This window comes from Bos taurus, chromosome 4 (assembly GCF_002263795.3).
Source record: "Bos taurus isolate L1 Dominette 01449 registration number 42190680 breed Hereford chromosome 4, ARS-UCD2.0, whole genome shotgun sequence".
In the NCBI taxonomy this organism is placed as follows: Eukaryota; Metazoa; Chordata; class Mammalia; order Artiodactyla; family Bovidae; genus Bos; species Bos taurus.
In genome coordinates this window covers 85,605,146-85,627,851 of record NC_037331.1, presented here as the reverse complement: position 1 = coordinate 85,627,851, position 22,706 = coordinate 85,605,146, and the positions used below count along the sequence as shown (strand labels likewise).

At 37.7% G+C, this 22,706-nt stretch overlaps 1 protein-coding gene across 5 annotated transcripts in view; it reads right to left on the bottom strand.

Moving 5' to 3' along the window:
- The window catches only part of CPED1 (cadherin like and PC-esterase domain containing 1), a 324,686-nt gene that overhangs the window by 188,106 nt on the left and 113,874 nt on the right, over nucleotides 1-22,706 (bottom strand). For all 5 annotated transcript variants that reach the window (XR_003034399.2, XM_005205664.5, XM_015470366.3 and 2 more), the window contains 2 exons: nucleotides 20,083-20,215; nucleotides 17,897-18,065 (listed from right to left, as the gene is read on the bottom strand). Coding sequence is in view for 4 of the 5 variants with exons in the window: in XM_005205664.5 (XP_005205721.1) it covers nucleotides 17,897-18,065; nucleotides 20,083-20,215 (302 nt within the window). In the remaining variant the exon portion in view is untranslated. The remainder of the gene's footprint in view (nucleotides 1-17,896; nucleotides 18,066-20,082; nucleotides 20,216-22,706) is intronic.

The window sequence follows — 22,706 nt, the reverse complement described above, 5'->3', positions numbered from 1 at the left end:
AGGCTAGACCATTCGGCCCCACCAGCTGCCTGCAGAGATCAACAGAGCCTGCCCAGCCAACCCACAGAGTCATGAGAAATAGTAACAGTTAGTTGCACAAAGCCACTATGTGTAGGGGTGATTTGTTGTGTCAAGAAGCAATTTGCTTTTTTCTGTGCTTAAATTGTCTTGTTTTCTTCTTTTTTTTGGTAAAAAGAGAAGAAATTTCTGTGCATTGCTTTTGTTCATCAACTTTCCATTTGAGGGAAAAGGTGATCTATGAGCTTCACGCTTTTTCATTCTTAGCGCCTGGAACGCTCAGTCGAATGCCTGCTGCTTCAGGTTTGGCTTCTTCTTTTCAAACACGTCCAGCCTCACTCTGGCTTCCACCCCAAACCCTTTCTACGTGCTCAGATTCCTAAGCATCCTCTTCTCACTCTCTTATCAAAATACAATGCACTTGATCTTCCAACTATCCTCCAAGGGAACTGATCTGGGAGTTGAGGTACCATCTTTTCAAAAATAAACTTTGAACCCACAGTGACTGAGAAGGCACGTCTGCCTCGGCTGTTTTACAGTAATGTGTACCTGGACCCCTGGGACTGGCCTATTAACCCTGGAAAGGATGAGCAACTAGTTATTGAGATACTCATTGCTTTATATCTTAGAAGGGATGGGATACCTCTTTTGGAAATGGCTGGAGGGAGAGAGGGATGGGGAGGAGAAAGGCAGGGAAGAAAGTGAGCAGGGGAAAAGAAATACCAAATTCTAAGACAAGAATTTAGTCTGTGTGGCACTCTCAGGCAGGTTAGGAGCAAAGGAGCCTACCAACCAGACGATGGGGACGGGTGACCTGCCAGGAGAGCAGGACCTTCTCTTCTGCCTCAACTTCCTCACTTCCCATTTCTCTGTCCACTCCCTTCCGCACGCTCTGTCTCAGCAAAGAGCATCACTATTCATATGATGGCTCCTCTTTGAACCCTCTCTATCTAGCCTCTCCCTCTCATCGGCGACTCTTGTTCGCCCTCCAAAAGGGGTCATCAGTTTCTCTCCTCCAAATTACGGCTCACCAACACATCCAAGCCACCATCCTCTTCCCCCAGATGCCTTGTAACTGACGGTTCTATCTCCATTGACAATCCTCTTCAATCTGTTCTCCACACAGCGGCCGAGTGGGTGTGAAAAGGCAGACCACACAATGACAGTGTGATGATGACAGGACTCTTCTACCTCGGGGCGTTGGAACAGGGCCTTCGCTGGGGATGTTTGGCCACTAGCTCTTCTAAGGACGCTCAGACTTCTCCATGAATTCCAGCTCAAATGTCACCTGATTCGGGAGATCTTTCTATCTCTCCTGAAGTGGGCAATTCCATAACTTTCTACACATCATCCTTTGTCACTGCATTCTTAGCTACATTAAAAATCAGCATTATGCCAAGTGAAGTAAGTTAGACAGCAATACACGAGTAGGGGAGAGGGAGGTACAAAGTAAGACAGGCTCAGGCATGTCTGGTACGACACGGGGGATACAGCCAATGTTTTGTAATAACTAAATGCGAAGTGAGCATTCTAAATCATAAAAAAGTTATTATCTGGATCTCTTTGTATATGTATAATTAGTTTTTATCTGTATTTCAACTACCACTCAACAGAAGAATAAACTCCAGGAAAGAAAGGCCTTCATTTTGTTTGTTACCTTATCAGTTGAACCTAACACAAAGTCTAGCATATGAGAAGTGCCCAATAAATATCTGCAGGAGGAATCAAAAGACTCATTTAACCCACAGGAAACTAGTCCTATTTTTCAGATAGAAAAAGTGGTTCAGAGAGATCCAAAGACTGGCCTGAGTTCACAGAGTTGGTACAAGGATCGTCTTACTGCACATCCATTCTTAGGCCCCTAGAGGTCATGCTTTGGGGTTTTTCTTTTTAGTTCTGTAGATCAAGCACTATAGACCCTGAAATAAGGATTTATTTCTCGCTCCTTTAGAGTAAAAATGCAACTGGATATATGCTTCTCACTCAGCCTGAAAGATGTCATCATTGTCCTATTCATATTTTAAAATCACATTTCTTTTTTAACAGTAACTCCCGGAAAGCATGAAAATGAAACATATTTCCTCAGCATAATGTTTTTCTTCCGTGACTTCTGAGTTTAGCGTGATAATTTCACTCTCTGTTACTTGAGGACATATTCTTTGTGTAGATGATTTGGGTAATCAAGTATGTGGAAAAATCCTCCGGCCTTCCAAATACATCTGGAATCAAATTTCTGGTAGAAATCATTTTGGAACAGTAGTTTTTTAAACAGGTAGAGGTGATTGTGATAGCTGGAACTATTGGATTCTGGAAGACTATAGACACCAGGCATCAGGAAACTGGTTTAGAGGGGCACACAACCACGTATAGACACATAAGCTACAATACTTTGGCCACCTGATGCAAAGAGCCGACTCACTGGAAAACACCTTGATGCTGGGAAAGACTGGAGGCAAAAGGAGAAGAGGATGAGATGGTTAGATAGCCTCATGGACTCAATGGACATGAGTCCGAGCAAACTCCAGGAGATAGTGAAGGACAGGGAGCCTGGCATGCTGCAGTGCATGGGGTTACAAAGAGTCAGACAGGACTTAATCACTGAAGAAGAACAACAACAAATAGGTAGGGATAGCTGGAATTCCTCTCTTGTTGACAGTCCCTTTCTCCAAATGGTAAAACTTGCTTCACAGAGGTTTTACCAACTAGGTTTAAGTACAGAAGTGAGGGAGAGAGGACAAGCATGAGAGAGAGGATAGAGTGAGGGGTGTGGGGATGCTCCATGTCAGGAAATGAGGAAGTCAGAGAATGATTGTTTTACTGGAAGATGCTCCAAAGAGAACTTAAAAAAGCAAATAAATCATTTGTATATTATAGTATGTGTAGAACATAGCATGATGACATGTGCAGAATCCTGAGAAAGAATCCATCTTCATCAGAAATGAAAGATAAACCTTCAGTTCCACCTCACAATACTAGGTCATGTATATAATTCAAAGAAATTCAGGTTAAAAACCACTTTGAAGTTCAAGTTGAAATCAAATAGAAGTACACAAAAAGATACGCGGATAAAAATAATGTCCTCTCAAATGCTCAGTAGAAAGTGCTAGTGATAACGTTACAGTAATTTTTCTAAAATTATGTATTGCAAAATCTTCTTAAATGAAAACAATCCCCTGTAACTTACAAATGTTGATATTACAAATAATTGTGTGACCTAGGCGATTTAAATTGCACTGAAGATTTACCACCATTCAGAATCTCTACTTAGCAATATATCCTTACTACCGCAACCTGGATTATCAAATGATTTTTAAAGAATAAATATGTATAATCCAGTGAAAGAAAATGGTCAAAGATTTGCTATCCAAGTACAGTATTTTTGCTTTCTCTTTTTCCTTCACTGTTGGAGAGTGCAGGAAATACCTACAAAGACCACTTGGGGGCAATACAGTATTTTTGTTTTGTCTCATCACATAGCGACATAGGTTTCTGAGAAGACTGCGGTTTCTTTCAAATTTGAAGCCACATTTTAATATATGGGAGGGAAAAGGCTGTATTTCATCTTAAACTTACAATGCATAAATCACATAAGACAAATGCAAGTCAGATTTTCTCCTGAAGGGAGCAAAAGTCTGGCTTCCTTTAGCAGACAAATCAGTCTTACCTAGTTGGCACATCTGGGAATATTTTGTATCTAGAGTTTGTCACAGCCTTAGAGATACATCTCAACGAATAAAGGAAATTGTTAATAGAAATGTTTAAAATGACAAACACGCCATAATCTTCAGAACATACTGGTGCAAAGCTATTTTGTTTCTCTACCTAATGTGAAAATGTAAATATCACCTGTCTTCTCCACTAGGTATATGTTTTAGAATAAACTTAGGCATTAAAGTAATTAAACTTTAGCGATATTTACTGTCATTGTCTTCACTATTAGTAGTTTGCATTCACATCACATTTTGTAAAGGGGTTATTAGTGATTATTCTTTTCAGCAATTTGATGAGTGGAGTCTCTATTCCAAGCCATTTCTCTCCCTTCTGCCTGCTGAGTATTAAGTATTGTGTCAAGTACTGAAGGTTTTTTTTTAATCAAAAATAAACAGAATCTCTTCTTTCAAGAATTTTACATGTATTTAGGCAAGTAAATTTTTCTGCTTAGTTTTTGTTCTCTTGATTCTTTCACTTTATCTGATTTTTTTTTTCCTTCCAATATATTTTCTTGCCCTCAGGAGATTCTGAACATTACCACAGGGATGCAAAACTCAGGTAAGCCTTATTGTCCAAGTCTAGGAATCAAGGTTATGAAATTAAATTTAGCAACTCTCTTGGTGCCTTCTCAGAAATGGAAAAAATCAGGAAGATGGCAGAGTTTTGCCTTGATTTGTGGGTCCACTACCCAAAGATTCATCTTAATAAACCTTTATCATTAGGAGGTTAGTGAAGGAAGAGACTAGGCTTCCCAGGTGGCACTAGTGGTAAAGAACCTGCTTTCCAATGCAGGAGACATAAGAGACGTGAGTTCGATACCCCACGGGATCGGAAGGTCGGCAAGATCCCCTGGAGGAGATCCCCATGACAACCCACTCGAGTATTCTTGCCTAGAGAATCCCAAAGTCGGTCACGACTAGTGACTTAGCATGCACACATGCACGAAGGAAGAGATTATGGTGCCTCTGTCTTTGAATATCTGCCTGGCTTAGCTAGCTCACCTATTGAAGAAATAATGAGAAACTGAAAAATTAAAATGGTGTTCTCCGTGGATGCTTAAACTGCTTTAGAACATTACTTACAAGAGACCTCATTTTTCAAGCTCAGTTTTTATTCTAAACACTTGTTTTTTTATAATCTTCTGATCAGCGAAGTGGAGCAGAAATCAAGGTAATACATCTGTATGGGATAATGACAGAAAGAGGACGAGCCTTCACAGACTAACTTACAAGAGCTCCTATGATGTCCACAGGCCATGGACTTCTGTTGGTCTTTGCAAATCCTGGACGTCTTCCTCATTCCCACCAAGATGTCCACTAGATGGCGCCAGGGAGAAGCGTTTTGAGTAAGACGGGCAAAGAAAGGGCTGTGAGGTGCAAAGTGAAGAGAAGTGAAGTGAAAGTCGCTCAGTCGTGTCCGACTCTTTGCGACCCCACGGACTATACAGTCCATGGAATTCTCCAGGCTAGAGTACTGGAGTGGATAGCCTTTCCCTTCTCCAGGGGATCTTCCCAACCCAGGGATCAAGCACAGGTCTCCCGCGTTGCAGGAGGATTCTTTACCAGCTGAGCCACAAGTGAAGTGAAGTGGCTCAGTCGTGTCCGATTCTTTGCGACCCCATGGGCTGTAGCCTACTGGGCTCCTCCGCCCATGGGATTTTCCAGGCATGAATACTGGAGTGGGTTGCCATTTCCTTCTCCAGGGGAACTTCCCGACCCAGGGATCGAACCTGGGTCTCCCTCATTGTAGGCAGACGCTTTACCGTCTGAGCCACAAGGGAAGCCCAAGGAACAGGCAAAAGCCCTAAATCCCCAAATACCACCGAGGTCTTCCATCTCTTAAGCTTCCTGAATGCATTCACTTACCTCACCTGATCTCACACCGAAGTCTCTGAATATCAGTTAACCTCCATTTTTCTGGATAGATAATTGACACGTGTCCATTGTTTTTTGGGTTTTTTTTGCATTAAAGGAAATAATAATTAGCAAAGTATTCATTAAGATTAGGTTTCACCTTTATGTTGTCACTACAATGCATATATAATAATGTGCCCATATCAGATAATTATATCAGTTCACTACATTAGTTCAGAAGAGAGAACAATTAACAGAGATGGTTTATATAAATTCATTGTATTTATTCTCTGTTGTAGATTATACTCTTAAATATTTATTCAAATTTCAGTTTTTAGCAAGTTACAATTAATAAGATACCTTTAGTAAAAATGGTAATGATAGACAATCATTCATTGACTAACATTTTTTGTGCACCCAACATTCTCCAGAGTTTGCCTACAGTTCTGAAAGCTTAGGGTCATATATTTAAATGGTCATTTTGGATCAAGTAAAAGTGACGATAATTAATGAATACTTTTCTTCCTATTTGGGCTAATAATCCAGATTCCATAAAAGAATAAATGAATGAATGTACAGAATTACTTGAAAGCTTTTATGGAACAAGGTGGAAATGAATGAGTGAATGAAAGAAATGAAAGTTTTCAGCACAAGAGATAAAGCTAACACACCAATGCCATTAACAGCATAACATTGTTTTGCATTTATGCACTTTAAAATCCTGTGAAGTTGCAAAATAATCATTCTTTTTCTAGAGCAAACAGATCTGAAATAGTATTTAACATCAGTGTGGGTTGATAAGTGTTAATTTTGCAATTATTATTTGGGTTTTATTGTAATTCAGCTCTAGTCATATGTTTCTTTATTTTTATGCTGGTTATCTATAATTCCTATTTATATAAAATCATACCTAAAAATGAACACCCTGATGCAATTTTAAAATTTAATCCAAGCAAGAGTAGACTAAGTAATCCATCAATTCGTTTTACAAACTCCCAGAAGCAGGGTTTTATTCACATTCTTCCTACAGCTGACATAAATCTCCTGGGCCTACAGAAGAGCCAGATGCTCAGTGAAAGTCTTTTACAAGGTCTGTTCCATAGTCTGCAGTCTAAGACGTAAAATGAAAATCAGGAGAAGAACACTTTCTCAAGTTGAAAAACTGTATTGTAACTTTATACCTGCTCCCAAAGATATTACTCATTTTTACCTTGGGAATATATGAGCTATCTCATCTGACATTATGAAAGGCACAGCATAAATATCGACGACAAATGAGGCTAACTTCATCCCTGCAACTGTGTCATGTTTCCAACACTGAATAAGAGATATATGCATCCATTAAAAGGGGTCCTTGTAAATAACAACATGCCCCTCTTTGCCAAGGTTCACTCTCTCCTCTGTACACATCTGCTGATTCCATCGATGTGAGAGGGAACCAGAAATGGAAGAATGGTCCCCCGAAGGCCAATGCAGTGGGGGTAGACAGCTGGTGATTTAGAGACTGGGCACGAGCTTGCTTTAACTTTGGTTTACATTGGAGATGATTCTCATAGATACTGAAGAGCAAAGCCAGCAGTGTCCTGTGTTTTCCCGTTTTTATCAAAGTGGCCTTGCCTAGAAATTCAGATGATGACATCTGTCTATTACATTTACTGGAAGGCCACTAGAAGATGCTTGCAAAACACAGGGGCTGAATTAAAACAGTTAGGGAGTAAATAGCCTTGGGCAATTTCTTCACGTGGTTAAACATTTTTAAACGATCGCTGATGGAATTCATCCCAAGTATGTATCAAGAGCTGATGACATTCAAGGAATTATCCTCATGTAACTTTTGAATACCAAATATTAACAAAAGAACATCTTCGAATACGGAATTGTGGATCAAAACAGGAATTCATTTAAATTATTTCTCAGCTAGAGAAAATAAGGCTTTGGCTAGGTCTTCTTCCAGGAATCATAAGTCACTCCAGCAATATATTTTCATCAAAGCAGTCAGCTAGAATCTCCAGACATCATAAAGAAGTTACAGATAAGAGTTTCCTCTCTGTTGGATAACTTTACAGTGGATGAAGGGATAATTGTGTCTTTTCACTCTAATAACCAAATTTAAATTTCTTGCAATTAATCTATATGACCCGTGTTTAAAGACAGCCATGGACATATTTGACTGAAAATTTTGGTTAGAATGGCTGTGGAAGAGTTTGACTGGTCAATTCATTGGTATAACTGGAGTGTTTTATCATTGAATTGAGAGGTTTTTCTCAGGGAACAAATTTCTGAATAAAATATAGCTTGAAGTTGGATTTATTCACCAGGAAAATAACATTGCCTTAACAGCAGCAAAAATAGTTGTTTCAAAACTGGATCATATGATATAGTAATCAAATTTTGCATTTGCCATTAATTTTCTTACCTTTTTTCCATCCTCCCCTGGTACATTTGAACAGTCTTTGGAAATCTCAAACATTTATATTTTAAATTATTCTTTTGTACAGAAGAGGATTTTAGAAAAATTTAGTTTATAAAGCTTCTACTTCCATTATTTCTCAAATTTGCATTGATATATTTTTCAACTCTCTCTAAAGCTTTACCACATAGAGTATCTCAGCAGCAGACCTAATTGGAAATAAATGAGCTCACAGTTAAATCTGTTACTGCTTTCATACTCCTTTAGCTGCCAGAATGTTCTATAAACGGCCACTGATAACCAGTTGAGTGGGCTTGCTTCACTGCCCAGTGCATAAATCACTAATGATTCAGCCCTAGGATTCAGGACTCAGTACACAAACACACAAATTATGTCTTGTGGAATTTTCAGAACAGTATTTAATAAAACATTGGTATCACCTGGTTGGGCTTCCCTAGTAGCTTAATTGGTAAAGAATCTGCCTACAGTGCAGGAGACCTGGGTTCAGTCCCTGGATCCAAAAGATCCTCTGGAGAAGCAAATGGCAACCCACTCCAGTATCCTTGCCTGGAGAACTCCATGGACAGAGGAGCCTGGCAGGCTACAGTCCACGGGGCCGGAAGAACTCAGACACGACTGAGCCACTAACACACACACATATCACATGGTTAGTCTTTAAAGTAGGTCTTGGTCCTATCCATCACATTAGCATTGAAAACATTTCCATGTATTTTTTCACATCTAAAAATATCACGTAGAAGCTACATTTTGGAGGATGGGTGGGTAATTTAACAGATAAGTATAATCTAGGTGTTTTAATGGAAGCTATAAGTACTTCAGTTGAAGGGTAAAAGAACAGACCCTGGCTTTCTGAATCTATCTGCAGCATGAAGTATAACTCTGGCCTCTAGAAGGAAATCACTGCTCTCTGGAACATTAACCCAGGAAGCTGCACTACCTCCCCTTTGACAGCAGATAATAGTATTGTCTAGAACAGTCAGGCAAGATCTTGAGAAGACAAATCTCAAGGACAGGATGAAAATGACAAGAGCTGCGTGCTTTCCTGTGCTAAGGCTGCAGCTCGCATCTGTCCTTCATACATGACAAAGATATGAATAAGAAGAAACAGTGTAGAGAATAAAGTATGAAGACCTGAAGAAAATCAAATCACAAAGAACTTTCTTTTTCATATAATTTTCCTAAAGGGGAATGTGGTGCTTAAATAAAGGAAAAAGAAAAAAAAAGATTAAAAAAACAACTTAAAAACAATTACCTGGAATATCTAGGACCTTCAGTTTCCCAGCAAGATGGTGAACTATTATAGGTTAAGTGAGACCAAAGTATGAATTTAACTAAAGAACAAATCAAAACTTGTGTGACAGTGATTCTGAAAGATATTTTGAACTGGCTGGGAAAGCGGTGGCCATGGGCAGTGTTAGTTGCTCAGTCGTGTCCAACTCTTTGCGACCCCATGGACTGTAGCCCACAAGGCTTCTCTGTCCATGGAATTCTCCAGGCAAGAATACTGGAGTGGGTTGCCGTTTCCTACTCAAGGGGATCTTCCCAACCCAGGGATTGCACTGCAGGCAGATTCTTTACTGTCTGAGCTACTGTGGGCAGGGATGACTGCAATTAGAGGAGAGTGTTGCCAGAGATTTCTTTGAGAGGACAGGTTGCAGTAAAGCGTTTTTGCTTCCCTCCGGCCTCTCCTGGGTGGTACCCGAGAACAATCACTGACTGCTCCTTCTCTGTTAGGGATGTGAAGCCTACAGGATTCAGGTTGCTGAATGTCTCACTCAGGTGAGGAGCTGATGAGAAGTGTGGGATTACGTCACATCTGGCATTCATTCCTTCACCTCCTTCTCTCCCAAACCCTAAGGTTGATGAATTATAACCAAGGGAACTGTCTCCTCCCAAGACTCTTCTACTTAAGGGATTAGGGAGTGAGATTCTCAACACAGAAGTCACCTGATATCATAGTGGCAGAGAGAGATGATGAAAAGTGCTTTTACAATGCCTGGAACTCACCTTCAGCCCTCTTTTGTTGCTGTTGTGGGTTTTTAAAAACATTTATTTATTCGGCTGCCTCGGGTGTTAGTTGCAGCAGGTGGGACCTTCCATTGCAGTGCTCAGACTAGCTGCGATGCACAGGCTCAGCAGTTGTCGCGTGCGGGCTTAGCTGCTCCACAGCACGCGAGATCTTAGTTCCTCAGCAGGGGTCGAACCCACGTCCCCTGACTGGCAAGGTGGATTCTTAACCACTGGACCACCAGGGAAGTCTTCCATCCCCTTTGGATTTACCTGGCCTTCCCCTGATATGATAACTACAAGAATAAATAGTATCTGAAGGATAACTTAAGCTCAAAGAACAAAAGAGGGCACACGCGAAAAGTACAACCACCTCGAAAAGAAAGTAATAAACTAAATGCTACATATCATGCTTCTAAAACCGTGCTTCTAAACCACAGGGGCTCTGTGGCAATGGATAGACACTGGACTTTAAAACTCATGAGCTAGGCATTCGCAGCAACATGGATGGATCTAGAGATTGTCATAATGAGTGAAGTAAGTCAGAGAAAGAGAAATATGATGTTGCTTATATGAAGAATCTAAAAAGAAATGATACGAATGAGCTTATTTACAAAATGGAAACAGGCTCACAGACTTAAAGAATGAATTCATGGTTACCGGTGGAGAAGGGTGGGTAGAAGGGAATGTTTAGGGAGTTTGGGATTGGTATGTGCCCACTGCTATATTTAAAATCGATAACCAACAAGCACCTACTGCATAGTTCAGGGAACTCTGATCAATATCGTGTAACAACCTAAATGTGAAAAGAATTTGAAAAAGAATAGAAACATGTATATGTATAATGAAATCAGTGTGCTATACACCTGAAACTAACACAACATTGTTAATCACCTATGTTCCAATATAAAATACGAAGCTAAAAAAACTATAAAAGAATAAAATTAATGGGTTAGGAATTTAAAATAAGCATGATTAATATCCTCATATTAGAAATAATGGTCGATGGTAGGGAAATGAAATGTAGAAAAGGATCATTAAAAAGAATCAAGAGGAAAAACAGTAAGAAATCAACTGCTGTAAGTAAAAACGTACATAGTTCTCAAGTTGAGAAGGCAATGGCACCCCACTCCAGTACTCTTGCCTGGAAAATCCCATGGACGGAGGAGCCTGGTGGGCTATAGTCTATGGGGCCACAAAGAGTCAGACACGACTGAGCCACTTCACTTTCTCAAGTTAAGGGGTATTAGCATATGAAATGGAGAAGGAAATGGCAACCCACTCCAGTGTTCTTGCCTGGAGAATCCCAGGGACGGGGAAGCCTGATGGGCTGCTGTCTATGGAGTCGTACAGAGTCGGACACGACTGAAGCGACTTAGCAGCAATAGCAGTACATGAAATGAAGGGGTCGAAATTTGAGCAGAGGAAAATACTGTGGCAAAAATATTACAAAAAACAATGGAAACAAATTCCCCAGAATTAAAGAGTAAAGACTTCAGGCTCAACTGAAAACACAGATAAGAAGCAAATCTAGGAGGATGCTGTGAATAATCAGGGGATGTGAAGGTGACAAATTCCTTGATAGAGTTTGATTATGGCTTTTTATTTTAAGAAAATACCCCCCCAAATGATTATTTCAATCAGAATTTTAAAATCTACACTGTGACGACGGAATGTGGAGAAGTGGCATAGACAGCAAATGACATTCGTCATGAGGGGGCAGAGTGGAAGGTACTAAAATTTAAGAACTTAATAGGAGAAAATAAGCATTGAGTGTATGTCTCAAATGAAGGATATCCACAGTATGTTACATTCAGAATATATAACTTTTAAGCTAACAGAAGAAAATTTCATCTCTACAGTGAAAAACAGAAAAAGATATTTTAAATGAAACGAATGCACTGAAAATTTTAAAAAATAAGACAGTAGGAATAAGTCCTAAATAATCTATGCAAGTCAATTAAAAATCATAAATTAAAAAATGAAGATTCTCAGATTGGGTGAAAATAATAAATTTCAAAACTCTACTGACTATTAAAAAATCCATTTACTACAAAGACATATCAAAAGGGAAAAATTTTAAAAACATATGCAAAAAACAAAAATATAAACCAAAAGAAAATTCACAAAAATCTTAACATAGACTAAAATAGAATTTAAGCAGTTGTATCCTAAGACAAAAGAAAGCTAAATATACTGGCTAAAGGAACTATGGGCTTCCTAGGTGGCGCAACGGTAAAGAAAATGTCTGCCAATACAGGAGTCTCAAAAGACATGGATTCGGTCCTTGGGTCGGGAAGACCCCCTAGAGTAGTAAATGGCAACCCTCTCCAGTATTCTTGCTTGAAAAATTCATGGACTGATGAGCCTGGCAGGCTACAGTCCACAGGGTGGCAAAGAGTTGGACACGACTGAGTGAGCGAGCGCACGTGCACAAAGAGGAACCGTGGAAAAAGACGTTGTAGCCACCATAAATAGGTAACAAACAACAGGATTGCAAAATATTCAACTAACAGGATGACAGGGAGAAACTGACCAACGATTTTAGTCAGCGATCTTAACACATTCCACTTAGCAACTATTAGATCAAACAGGAAGAAATCAAGTATCTGCAAAATATGATCAATAAGTGAGCCTTTAAATATATATAGAATTCTATAGCCATGTAGAGTTTTTGTTTCTAAGCACTCATGGAAAATTCTTTTTTTAATATAAAGATTATTAGTCAATAAAATAAAGCCTGGATAATTTCCAAGATACCAGTAGCATACAGGATTTGTCCTCTGATAATAATGCAGTAAATGAGGAATTCATAACAAAAGGATAGCCGAAAAAGAATCCTTTCTTTATAAATTGAATATGTTATCAAATACCTTGAGCTAAACAAGGCAATCATAAAGAATATTAAAAAGTAGAATTAGATAATTCGAAATTTATGAGACATTACTAAAGCAGGACATAAAAGGAATGCATAGCTTTAGCCATTTTTGCTAGGAAACAAAAATGTTAAGCATCAAGGAGGCAAACATTCCAATGAGAAACTAAAAAGGAACAATAGAGCAAACAAAATACTAGACACCAAGAAATGATGCAGATAACAGCATAAATCTGTGAAACTGGGAACAGCAACACCAAAATGATGAAAAAAATTAACAAAGTAAAAACTTGTTTCTTTAAAAAGATTTAACCAACCAGCAGAAAAACTTCTGATAATTTTAATAGGAAAATAAGAAGAAAATGCATCATGCTTATCTACAAAGGATAAACTGAAAAAGATGAAATAGCTGCAAACACAACAGATATAAAAATAAAAACATTATAATCTATTATACACTAAAGAATTTAAAAATTTGATGAAATTAGTAACCCCTCCCCAAAAATACCAAACTGTACATGAAGACATTGAGAACTTAAAATCAACCAAAATGTTTTCAATAAATTGAAATGTCAATGCTGTTTTTAAAAAACCCTTCGAATCTTATTTTTTAAAGAGACGTACCAAATTCTTGAGGGCAGTCTAATTCCTCTCTTATATAAGCTGATCTAAAAAAACTGAAAAAGAGTGAACATTATCCAGCTTAATTTTATGAAGCTACAAATAATGTAAATTATAAAAATCGTATGAGAAACATAAGAAAACATAAGTCCACATCATTTATGAACATAGGTATAAAAATTGTAAATAAATCCAACAGAGTATTGAAAATAGTCCAGAATAATCAAGTAGGTTTTATCTTATTTATGCAGGGAGTTTGTAATCAAAAGAAAATCTAGCAACAAAATACACCAGATGAACGTGAGGATAACCATGATTAACTGAAATGTAATGATAGACCCACTGCAGTTAACTGTACTATTCTCCTTGCTTTGGCAGAAATTGTAAAGGTTAAATACAAAAAACCTACTGTAAGCATTTTACTTAACAGAGAAACCTGAGATGTGTCCATCTTAAATGATGCTCAACTCAAGAACACTATGAATTCTACTTTTAAAGATAGTATTGGCTATCCTGGACAACATTAATCAAGAAAAAGAAAAAAAAAAGGAAGAAGAAAAGATAGCTAAGAATTAAAGGGAAAAGAGATTCACATGGCTTTATTTGCAGATAAAATATCTAGTAAAACCAATGATATGGATAGTGAACTTACTGAAACAAGTTTATCAAACAGAAGTTCAACTCTAAAAGCAGAATTTCTCTATCCTAATAATGGGCTTCCCTTGTGGCTCAGATGGGAAAGAATTCGCCAGCAACGCCTGCAATCCTAATAATGGGCTTCCCAGGTGGCACTAGTGGTAAAGAAGCCACTTGCCAGTGCTGGAGACAAAAGAGTCACGGGTTTGATCCCTGGGTCAGGAAGACCCCCCAGGAGAAGGAAATGGCAACCCACTCTAGTGTTCTTGCCTGGAGAATCCCGTGGACAGAGGAGCCTGGCAGGCTTCAGTCCATAGGGTTACAAAGAGTCAATCACGACTGAAGCAACTTAGCATGTATGCACTATCCTAATAATAACCAACTGGAAAATATAATTTAAAAACCAATATCAAAAAATATTTTAGGGAATCTCGAGGTAAACTTAAGCAAGACTATATAAGATCTCTGTGGAGGAAAAAATAATAAACTCTAACAAAGGACAAATAAAATGACCTGAATAACAGAGAGACTTAATATTATGAAATCAATTCTTCAAAAATTAACTATAAATTCAATGTTATTATATATTGAAATTTCAGTAGGATTTTAAAAGTATACTTGATATTCTAAAATGTTTATAAGGAAATAAATGTCTACCATATAGTTAACTTAATCTTGAAAAGAAAAAGTAAAAAAAATGAGCCTCCTCTGTCAGCCATGAATAAGTATTTATATTGCCAAAATAATAAAAACAAGTGTGCCAACTGAAACAGAACAGAAATCCCAGCGGCATCCCCGTATACAGGTGGAATCTTATACAGTACATGTGATATCGGATTCACAGGGAATAATAAGTTTTTAGCTCATGAGAACCAATTATATAGAGAAAAAACTGCATCAGAGGTGGAACTCTAATTGAATTAAATATTTATATGTCCAGAAAAAATTATAAAAGTAATGGAAAAAATGGAGAAGTACATCTTTGTGACTTAAGAGAAAAGAAATGATTTCTGAGACCAAATTTCTGAAGAGGAACCATAAGGAAAAAATTAATTTGATTAATCAGCTGAAAATTTATAATCAAAACAGAACACTATAATAAAGTTCATAGATGACAAATTGAGCTATTTGCAAGAATGAGTTCCCACTTTTCACTTGATGCAGCTGGAAAAGGTCAAATGTTGGCCTAATTGTTGCGGCATGGAAATGGATATATGCATTCTGAAGGGCAAACTGGTATTATTTAATTCTATCAAATGAACCCCTATCTTATGACCCAGCAATTCCAGCTTTGGGTATGTATTCTTCAGAAAATGATAAGCAGGTTCATAAAGAGTCAAACAGAAGGATTTGTACATTTGAAGTATTGTTTGCTTCAGCCAAGAGTTGAAGCAATCAGGATGTCTATCTCTGGAGCTGTGGATAGGTAAAATACAATGCAATACACATTAGCAATACCATAAATCAGTGAAAAGTAACACAGAAGATGTATACACAGCAATGTGTATGGTTTCTTCCTCAAAGTATGCAGTGCTGCATTTTAAAAAAAAAAGGTTAGAAAAAAATTATCTAATATAATACAATTTATATACTAAAAATACTGACATGTATAACAAAATAAAGAACCTTATTTTACAAAAATATGCACAAAAAGATACACATTAAGTCATTATAATGATGGCCTTTGAGGGGCTTCTGGGCTCAGACGGTAAAGAATCTGCCTGCAATGAGGGAAACCCAGGTTTTATCCCTGGGTCAGGAAGATCCCCTGAAGGGCATAGCAACCCACTCCAGTATTCTTTGCTGGAGAATTCCAAGGACAGAGGATCTGGGTGGGCTACAGTCCATGGGGTCACAAAGAGTGGGTCACGACTGAGTGTCTCACACTTGAGGGAAGGAGAATTAAGTGGGAACTGGGAGTAAAACGTGAAAAATAGAACAGATAAAACAAGAAGATTGCACACACAGATGCTGCAAGTTCTACAAGGACAGGGATTCTGATCTCTGCTCAACAAACATTTTCCAAATACATGAACGTGACATGAGTTGAGGAATATGATTCTTGTATCTCTCTATATCCAAGTTCCAATTACTTGGTTGAATCATAGGAAAGTAATTTTTTGTAGGTCACAATTGTCAGCAATTTCATACAATTCAATTTAACAGAAAAGGGCAATTGGAGAATAATTAATTAAAGGTTCTTAGGGAATATAAATAGCCACTGTGAAGACTTGTAGGAGAAAACACAAAAGACAAACCAGATTAGATTCCAGTTTTTCATGATTAATTAAAAATCATATATACTGATATACTGATTATTGTCCTTAAATTTAACTACCCTTAAGACCTAAGTCATCAACACCATTTCCTTACAATATCAGTTATCTATTTTACTAAGCGATGTAACCCTTGCATCTTTTATCATGCTTATCTGTTTTTTCATTGACAATATTTAAACGTGCCTTTTAAAAATCTTTCACTGTTGGAAGATTTTCCAAAACTTAAAGTGTAGTTTATGTAAGATAACTTCTGAAAAGTATCAATTATAGCCACTTTTAAATCTCTTGAAATTATAAGAGGCACTTGTGCCTTCTCTTTTTATTAAACCATTTTATTCTGATTAGAATACAAAAATCTGTACATATTTAATGTATACAAGATGATGAGTTTAGAGATACGTATACACCCATGAAACCATCACCGCAATCAAGTTATAAACATATCTATCCCCTCCAAAAGTTTCCCTCCATCCTACCTATTTGTTCAGTGATAAGAACACTTAAAATCTATCCTCTTAGCAAATCTCAGTATTATTAACTATAGGTACTATACTGTAAGTATATAGATCTCTAGGACTTATTTAGCATAACTGAAATTTTATACCCTTAGACTAACACCTCTCCAGCCCCTGGTAACCACCATTCTATTCTTTGCTCCTGTGAGTTTGACTAGTTTAGATTCCTTCTATAAGTGGGATTGTGTGGTATTTGTTCTTTGAAGGCATTTTGTTTGATTTTATAGAAGTAATTGTTCAGAAAACAGAAAAGAGGAAGTGGGAGGAAACTGAAAGTAAGCACGTATGTATTTCCCCTTACCTGTGATTTGGACAATTAATTTTGTAAAATCAGAAACTCCTTAAAATTTATCAAATATACTCTTATTAGGCTTAATTTTTGACTGAGCTAAGCTGAATTACCTCTTAAAACTAAACTTTTTGGAGGTTATTATTAAATTCTTCCCTGAAAACTTTCTCATCATGCTTTATATCAGGGCTCACTATGTCAGGCATCCTTGAGAGAGGTGTTTTTTACTCAACAAATATTCCATATTGAATGGCAAAATGAAATAGGCACTATGCTTCCTAAAAATAAAGCAAAAGGCATAAGGGCAAAACTATATTTTCCTTTGTTGCATTGACTACATTTTTCTTAAGTAGAAAGTCAACTCAAGAAAAACAGACCATAGCTGAAAACTAGCTTTATAATGGGTCAAGGAACTGACTAAAATGATAAATTGAGGGGAAAAAAAAAAAAGATGTAGCCTTTGTGATCTCGAGTGAAGCTGTTTCTAGGTGATTTTTGAACTACATTTATTAAATGAAAATCTCTGCTTGCAGCAATAAAATGATACAATCTTTGTTCCATGGGAGTTGATAATCATAAAGGTCAAAAAAAGGCAACCCAACTCACTTTATTTATCTTCAGTATACTTTGTGGGAAATAACTGCTTCGATGGAAATTTTACCTTGACAGTGAAGCGTTTTTTCTTTGGTGGATTCCAAACCATGCCAGCTGAATGAATGAATGCACGCAGAGGAGTTAAGGATGTCACCAGTACATATGCTTTAAGAATTACAGATAAGTCTTTGGCTCTCAAGAGTGTTTCTTGTGGTGCAAGGGCTGTAGTTTGATTCCTAAAAAATACAAAACAAAATTAAAGCTCCATAATTTGGAGTGAGTATGTAATTTGTAAATTACCTCAGCACTTTGTACGACCTATCTTTCACTCCTTGAGCCCCAGCCTTCAGTATATGGGCTTCCCTAAACAAAGGCTAAAATAATACCAAAAACAAGGTTTAAAGATCTAAAAAAATGTTAACATCAGTCACATCTGGTACCATCCCAGCAAAAGAGGTACATATAAAAGTTTAGGAAACCCCTGAAATCTTCTTGTTCTGCCCTTATCTACCTTAGCTCTATCTTTTCCTCTACAAGATATTGTTTCTCAGTAGTGGACAGATAATGAAAAGTATGCCAAAATACTTTCCCCACTAATTTGATTCTACTTCTGGTGGCTCAGACGGTAATGTGTCTGCCTACAATGTGGGAGACCCAGGTTCAATCCCTGGGTTGGGAAGATCCTCTGGAGAAGGAAATGGCACCCCACTCTAGTACTCTTACCTGGAAAATCCCATGGACGGAGGAGTCAAGTAGGCTACAGTCTATGGGGTCGCAAAGAGTCGGACACGACTGAGCGACTAAACTTTCACTTTTCACTTTCATAATGCACAGGTGGCGCTAGTGGTAAAGAACCTGCCTGCTAATGCAGGAGACATAAGAGACGAGGGTTCGATCCCTGGGTTGGGAAGATCCCCTGGAGAAGTGAATGGCAACCCACTCCAGTATTCTTGCCTGGAGAATCCCCATGGGCAGAGGAGCCTGGCAGGCTACAGTCCATGAGGTTGCAAAGAGTTGGGCATGACTGAAGCGTCTGAGCATTCATGCCAGCAATAATCTACACCACATGATCATTAAGGGTTAATTTAAGGGATGAAGTTTCAGGAAATACTTCAGTCTAAAAAAGGAAAAAAAAAAAACACCACTGGTTGAATATTTTGTGATGAAGCAAATAGACTTTCATCATGTGTGTATGTGTGTATGTGTGTATGTGTGTTAGTCTCTCAGTCGTGTCCTACTCTTTGCAATTTGACTCTATGGACTATAGCCTGCCAGGCTCTTCTGTCCATGCAATTCTCCAGGCAAGAATACTGCAGTGAGTTGCTGTTGCCTTCTCTAGGGGATCTATCTGACCAGGGGATCGAACTTGCGACTCCCGCATTACAGGCAGATTCTTTACCGTCTGAGTCACCATGGAAGCCCACGTCCATCATAAATGGTACCAAAATGTATGTATGTGTGTGTGTGTGTGAATCGATCAGTCATGTCTGACTCTTTGCGACCCCATGGACTGTAGCCCACCAGGCTCCTCTGTCCATGGAATTCTCCAGGCAAGAATACTGGAGTGGATTGCCATTTCCTTCTCCAACCAAAATGTATAGCTATTTTCTCTTCTGCAGCCTATTTCTGTATTTCAATTATCTAAGTTCGGTCAATGAAAAGAGAGTGTTATTTCATCTTTTGAAGTCTACATAAGCAGAAATACATATGATTCTTCAAATACTAGCTAAAAATTATAAAATGACATGAGGCAAACTGTTTATGCCTTGGATAAGATTATTAAAATCTCTTAGTTTTTCACTGTAATTTATCTACATGACAAAATCATTTCCCTGGAAGCAACTTAAGTAAATTGGTACCCTACAGTTGTTTTCTTAGAGCCCTAAAACAATAACTAGAAAAAAATCATTCAGCCATACTCAAAGACTAAGGCATGTTATTTGAATATAAAATGGAAGTTAAAATTTTATAGTTTCACACTGTCAAGATTTTAAACTCAATTTCCATTAATGTAACTTTCTAGATAAGAGTCCTGTTTACCCGAATGTTTATTTTATGGCAAGAGAGGTTTGAATTAGTCTAGAAGAAAACAGACGGTGGCATTCTTTATTAAGAAGAGATAGTTGAAAATTTATGTAACAGAACCTAAAATTTCAAACATGTAAAACCCCTAGATGTGTCTAGTGCTTTTTTTCTTATTGACTATCTTCTAAAATGCATGCCTGGTGTAACAATTCAAGATGATTAGCTTACAGCTGTTCACGTCTCCAGTCCCCTGGTTTCCACATCTGCGACTTCAGTGTTTTTAAAAGGTGACTTGAAGTCCTCAGCTTTAATTGTATGCTCTGATTCAGACACACAGAAGGGCTCACCAGAAGTCGCAATTCTGGAAAGATTCAAAAGAGCAAAAGACAGTCATTTTATTGTTTCCTTTTGGAGTGACTTCCAAAATAGAGTCTTGCTGTGTTAACCTCCTGGGTCCAAGGGAAACAGGCAGCAAAATTTCTCTCCCTTCTGAATCAAGGTTAGATCCATCAAGCATGAAGGCATGTTTAGACAGGCCTTTGCTTAGTGGTATGTTCTCTTACCATATACTAGTAAAACAATTGTAATAACATTTAAATTTTCTTGCTCAGGAGGGGAAATAGATATAATGTCTCCCTCTCCATCCCCAGGAGGGTCTATCTTCTGTACAGCTAAGAGATGCACTCTTGAATCAGGGAATGGTGGTGTAGGAACTGACTTCTGTTTGTGATGAGAATACTACATAGACAACTTGAGTTGACTTCCTGACAATGCAGTCCTTCAAAAACAGAGTTTGTCATGCTTCTTGACCTTGATAACCTCAAGAAGTGTTTCATTATTTTGTAGAATATTATTTGTGCTTAGTTGCTCGGTTGTGTCCGACTCTTTGAGACCTCATGAACTATATAGCCCACCAGGCTCCTCTCCTCTGTCCATGGGATTTTCCAGACAAGAATACTGGAGTGGGTTGCCATTTCCTTCTCCAAGAATATTATTTAGTGAGTTTTTTAAGTGTATAAAAGTAAAAACCAACAATGATGACTTATTTATGAACACATATTGATAGAAGGTAATTCTGTATATCCATATCAGCATATACAGAATTACCTTATACTTCTTAATGGTTTGGGTGTTCCATTTAATGAATATATTTAATTTAACCATTCCCTTATTGCTGTGTATTTAGATTATTTTTGTAATGTTTTTTTTTTCTTCTATTTCAAAAATACCATAATGAACACTCTTAACATCTAATCTGGTGTACTTTTACAAGTTTATCTAGGGATGAATTCAAATCTATATGTGTAATTGTTGGGTCAATGGGTAAATGCATTGTAAATTTGATCAACATTACTCAATTGCCTTCTAAAAAGGTTGCCCCAATTTCACTCTCTCCAACAGCATATTAAAAGTTGTTGTTTCCTTACTGCCAGGTCACAGAGCTTTATTTTTAAATTATACAATTTATCTAGCTCCCCAAATAGAATAAAGCCTTTAAATCATTTCGCCCCTCGTGCATGTTTCATCAATACTAACACAGTCTAATTTAAAATACTTCATGCTCTTAAGTAAAAGTCAGCAGAAGTCAAGCTGTTCAATGTATTCCCATATCTCATTATTTAGCACAGTGTGATCTTTCTCAAAAAATGATAGCCTGTTTGTAAGAGTTCCTTATTAATGAAGTTCTAATATATCATAATAAAGGAAATATTCAAATTGCTTGTTTCTGGAGGTGACAAATGAAGAGCCATTAAGGTAATTTCTTTCCCTGAGCATCACAACTACAAGAGAGTTTAAGCATTAATACAGTCCTTTACCTTTGCAGTAAGATAATAGGTGTTCTTACCCCCGACCCTCAACCCCCTGCAACTAAATAGACATGGGTGGTTCAGTGGTAGAATTCTCGCCTGCTATGCAGGAGGCCAGGGTTCAATTTCCAGCCCATGCAGCTACAGGGGCCCCTTGGGCTTCCCAGGTGGCTCATATGGTAAAGAATCTGCCTGCAAAGTAGGAGGCCTGGGTTTGATCCCTAGGTCAGGAAGTTGTCCCCCAGAGAAGGAAATGGCAACCCACTCCAGTATTCTTGCCTGGCGAATTCCATGGGCAGAGAAGCCTGGCGGGCTACAGTCCAGGTTGCAAAGAGCTGGACACGACTAAGTGACTAACACCTTCACTTTCCCTTTTACCTTTGCTACCAGGAAGCACAGCACAAGTTTGAAGTCCAAGCAGAGGTGACTTTGAAAAACCTAAACATATTAAGTGTTTCACCAAGGTAGGAGCTCAATGGTTTGAAGAAGTAGTCAGCAAATATGTCAAAAGAATACATGATTTCATGTCATCTTAGTTCAAGTGGAGAAGCCTAAAAATGTAGTTGAAGAAATCCAATGTAGGAACTGCCAAGAATATGTCAAATTTCCAAATCAGCCCCTGAAGCTGTGATTGAGTAATCAAATTGAATATTGACTAAAGTAAATTTTACCTTTTGTGATATATATATATATGTATATATGTATATATGTGTGTGTGTATATATATATATATATATATATATATATATATATGACATTCCATTATATCATTCCAGGTTTGGAGGTTACTTTGAACAATTCTAAAACAAAAATCAAACAAAAATCCCCATAACTATAATTAGACCTCCCCCGACACCTAAAATTATTTAATTTCCCATGATTACAGCTAAAAATTAAAAATAAGTTCCATCAATATCTTTTAAAACTGCAACTACATTTTATCAAGCTTTAATAAATATGTGTGGAAGCTTTAAGTATCCTAAGTTTTTGTTTAACAGAGTCAAAAATTTGTTGGTAGTCACTATAACCTATAATGTTATGGCA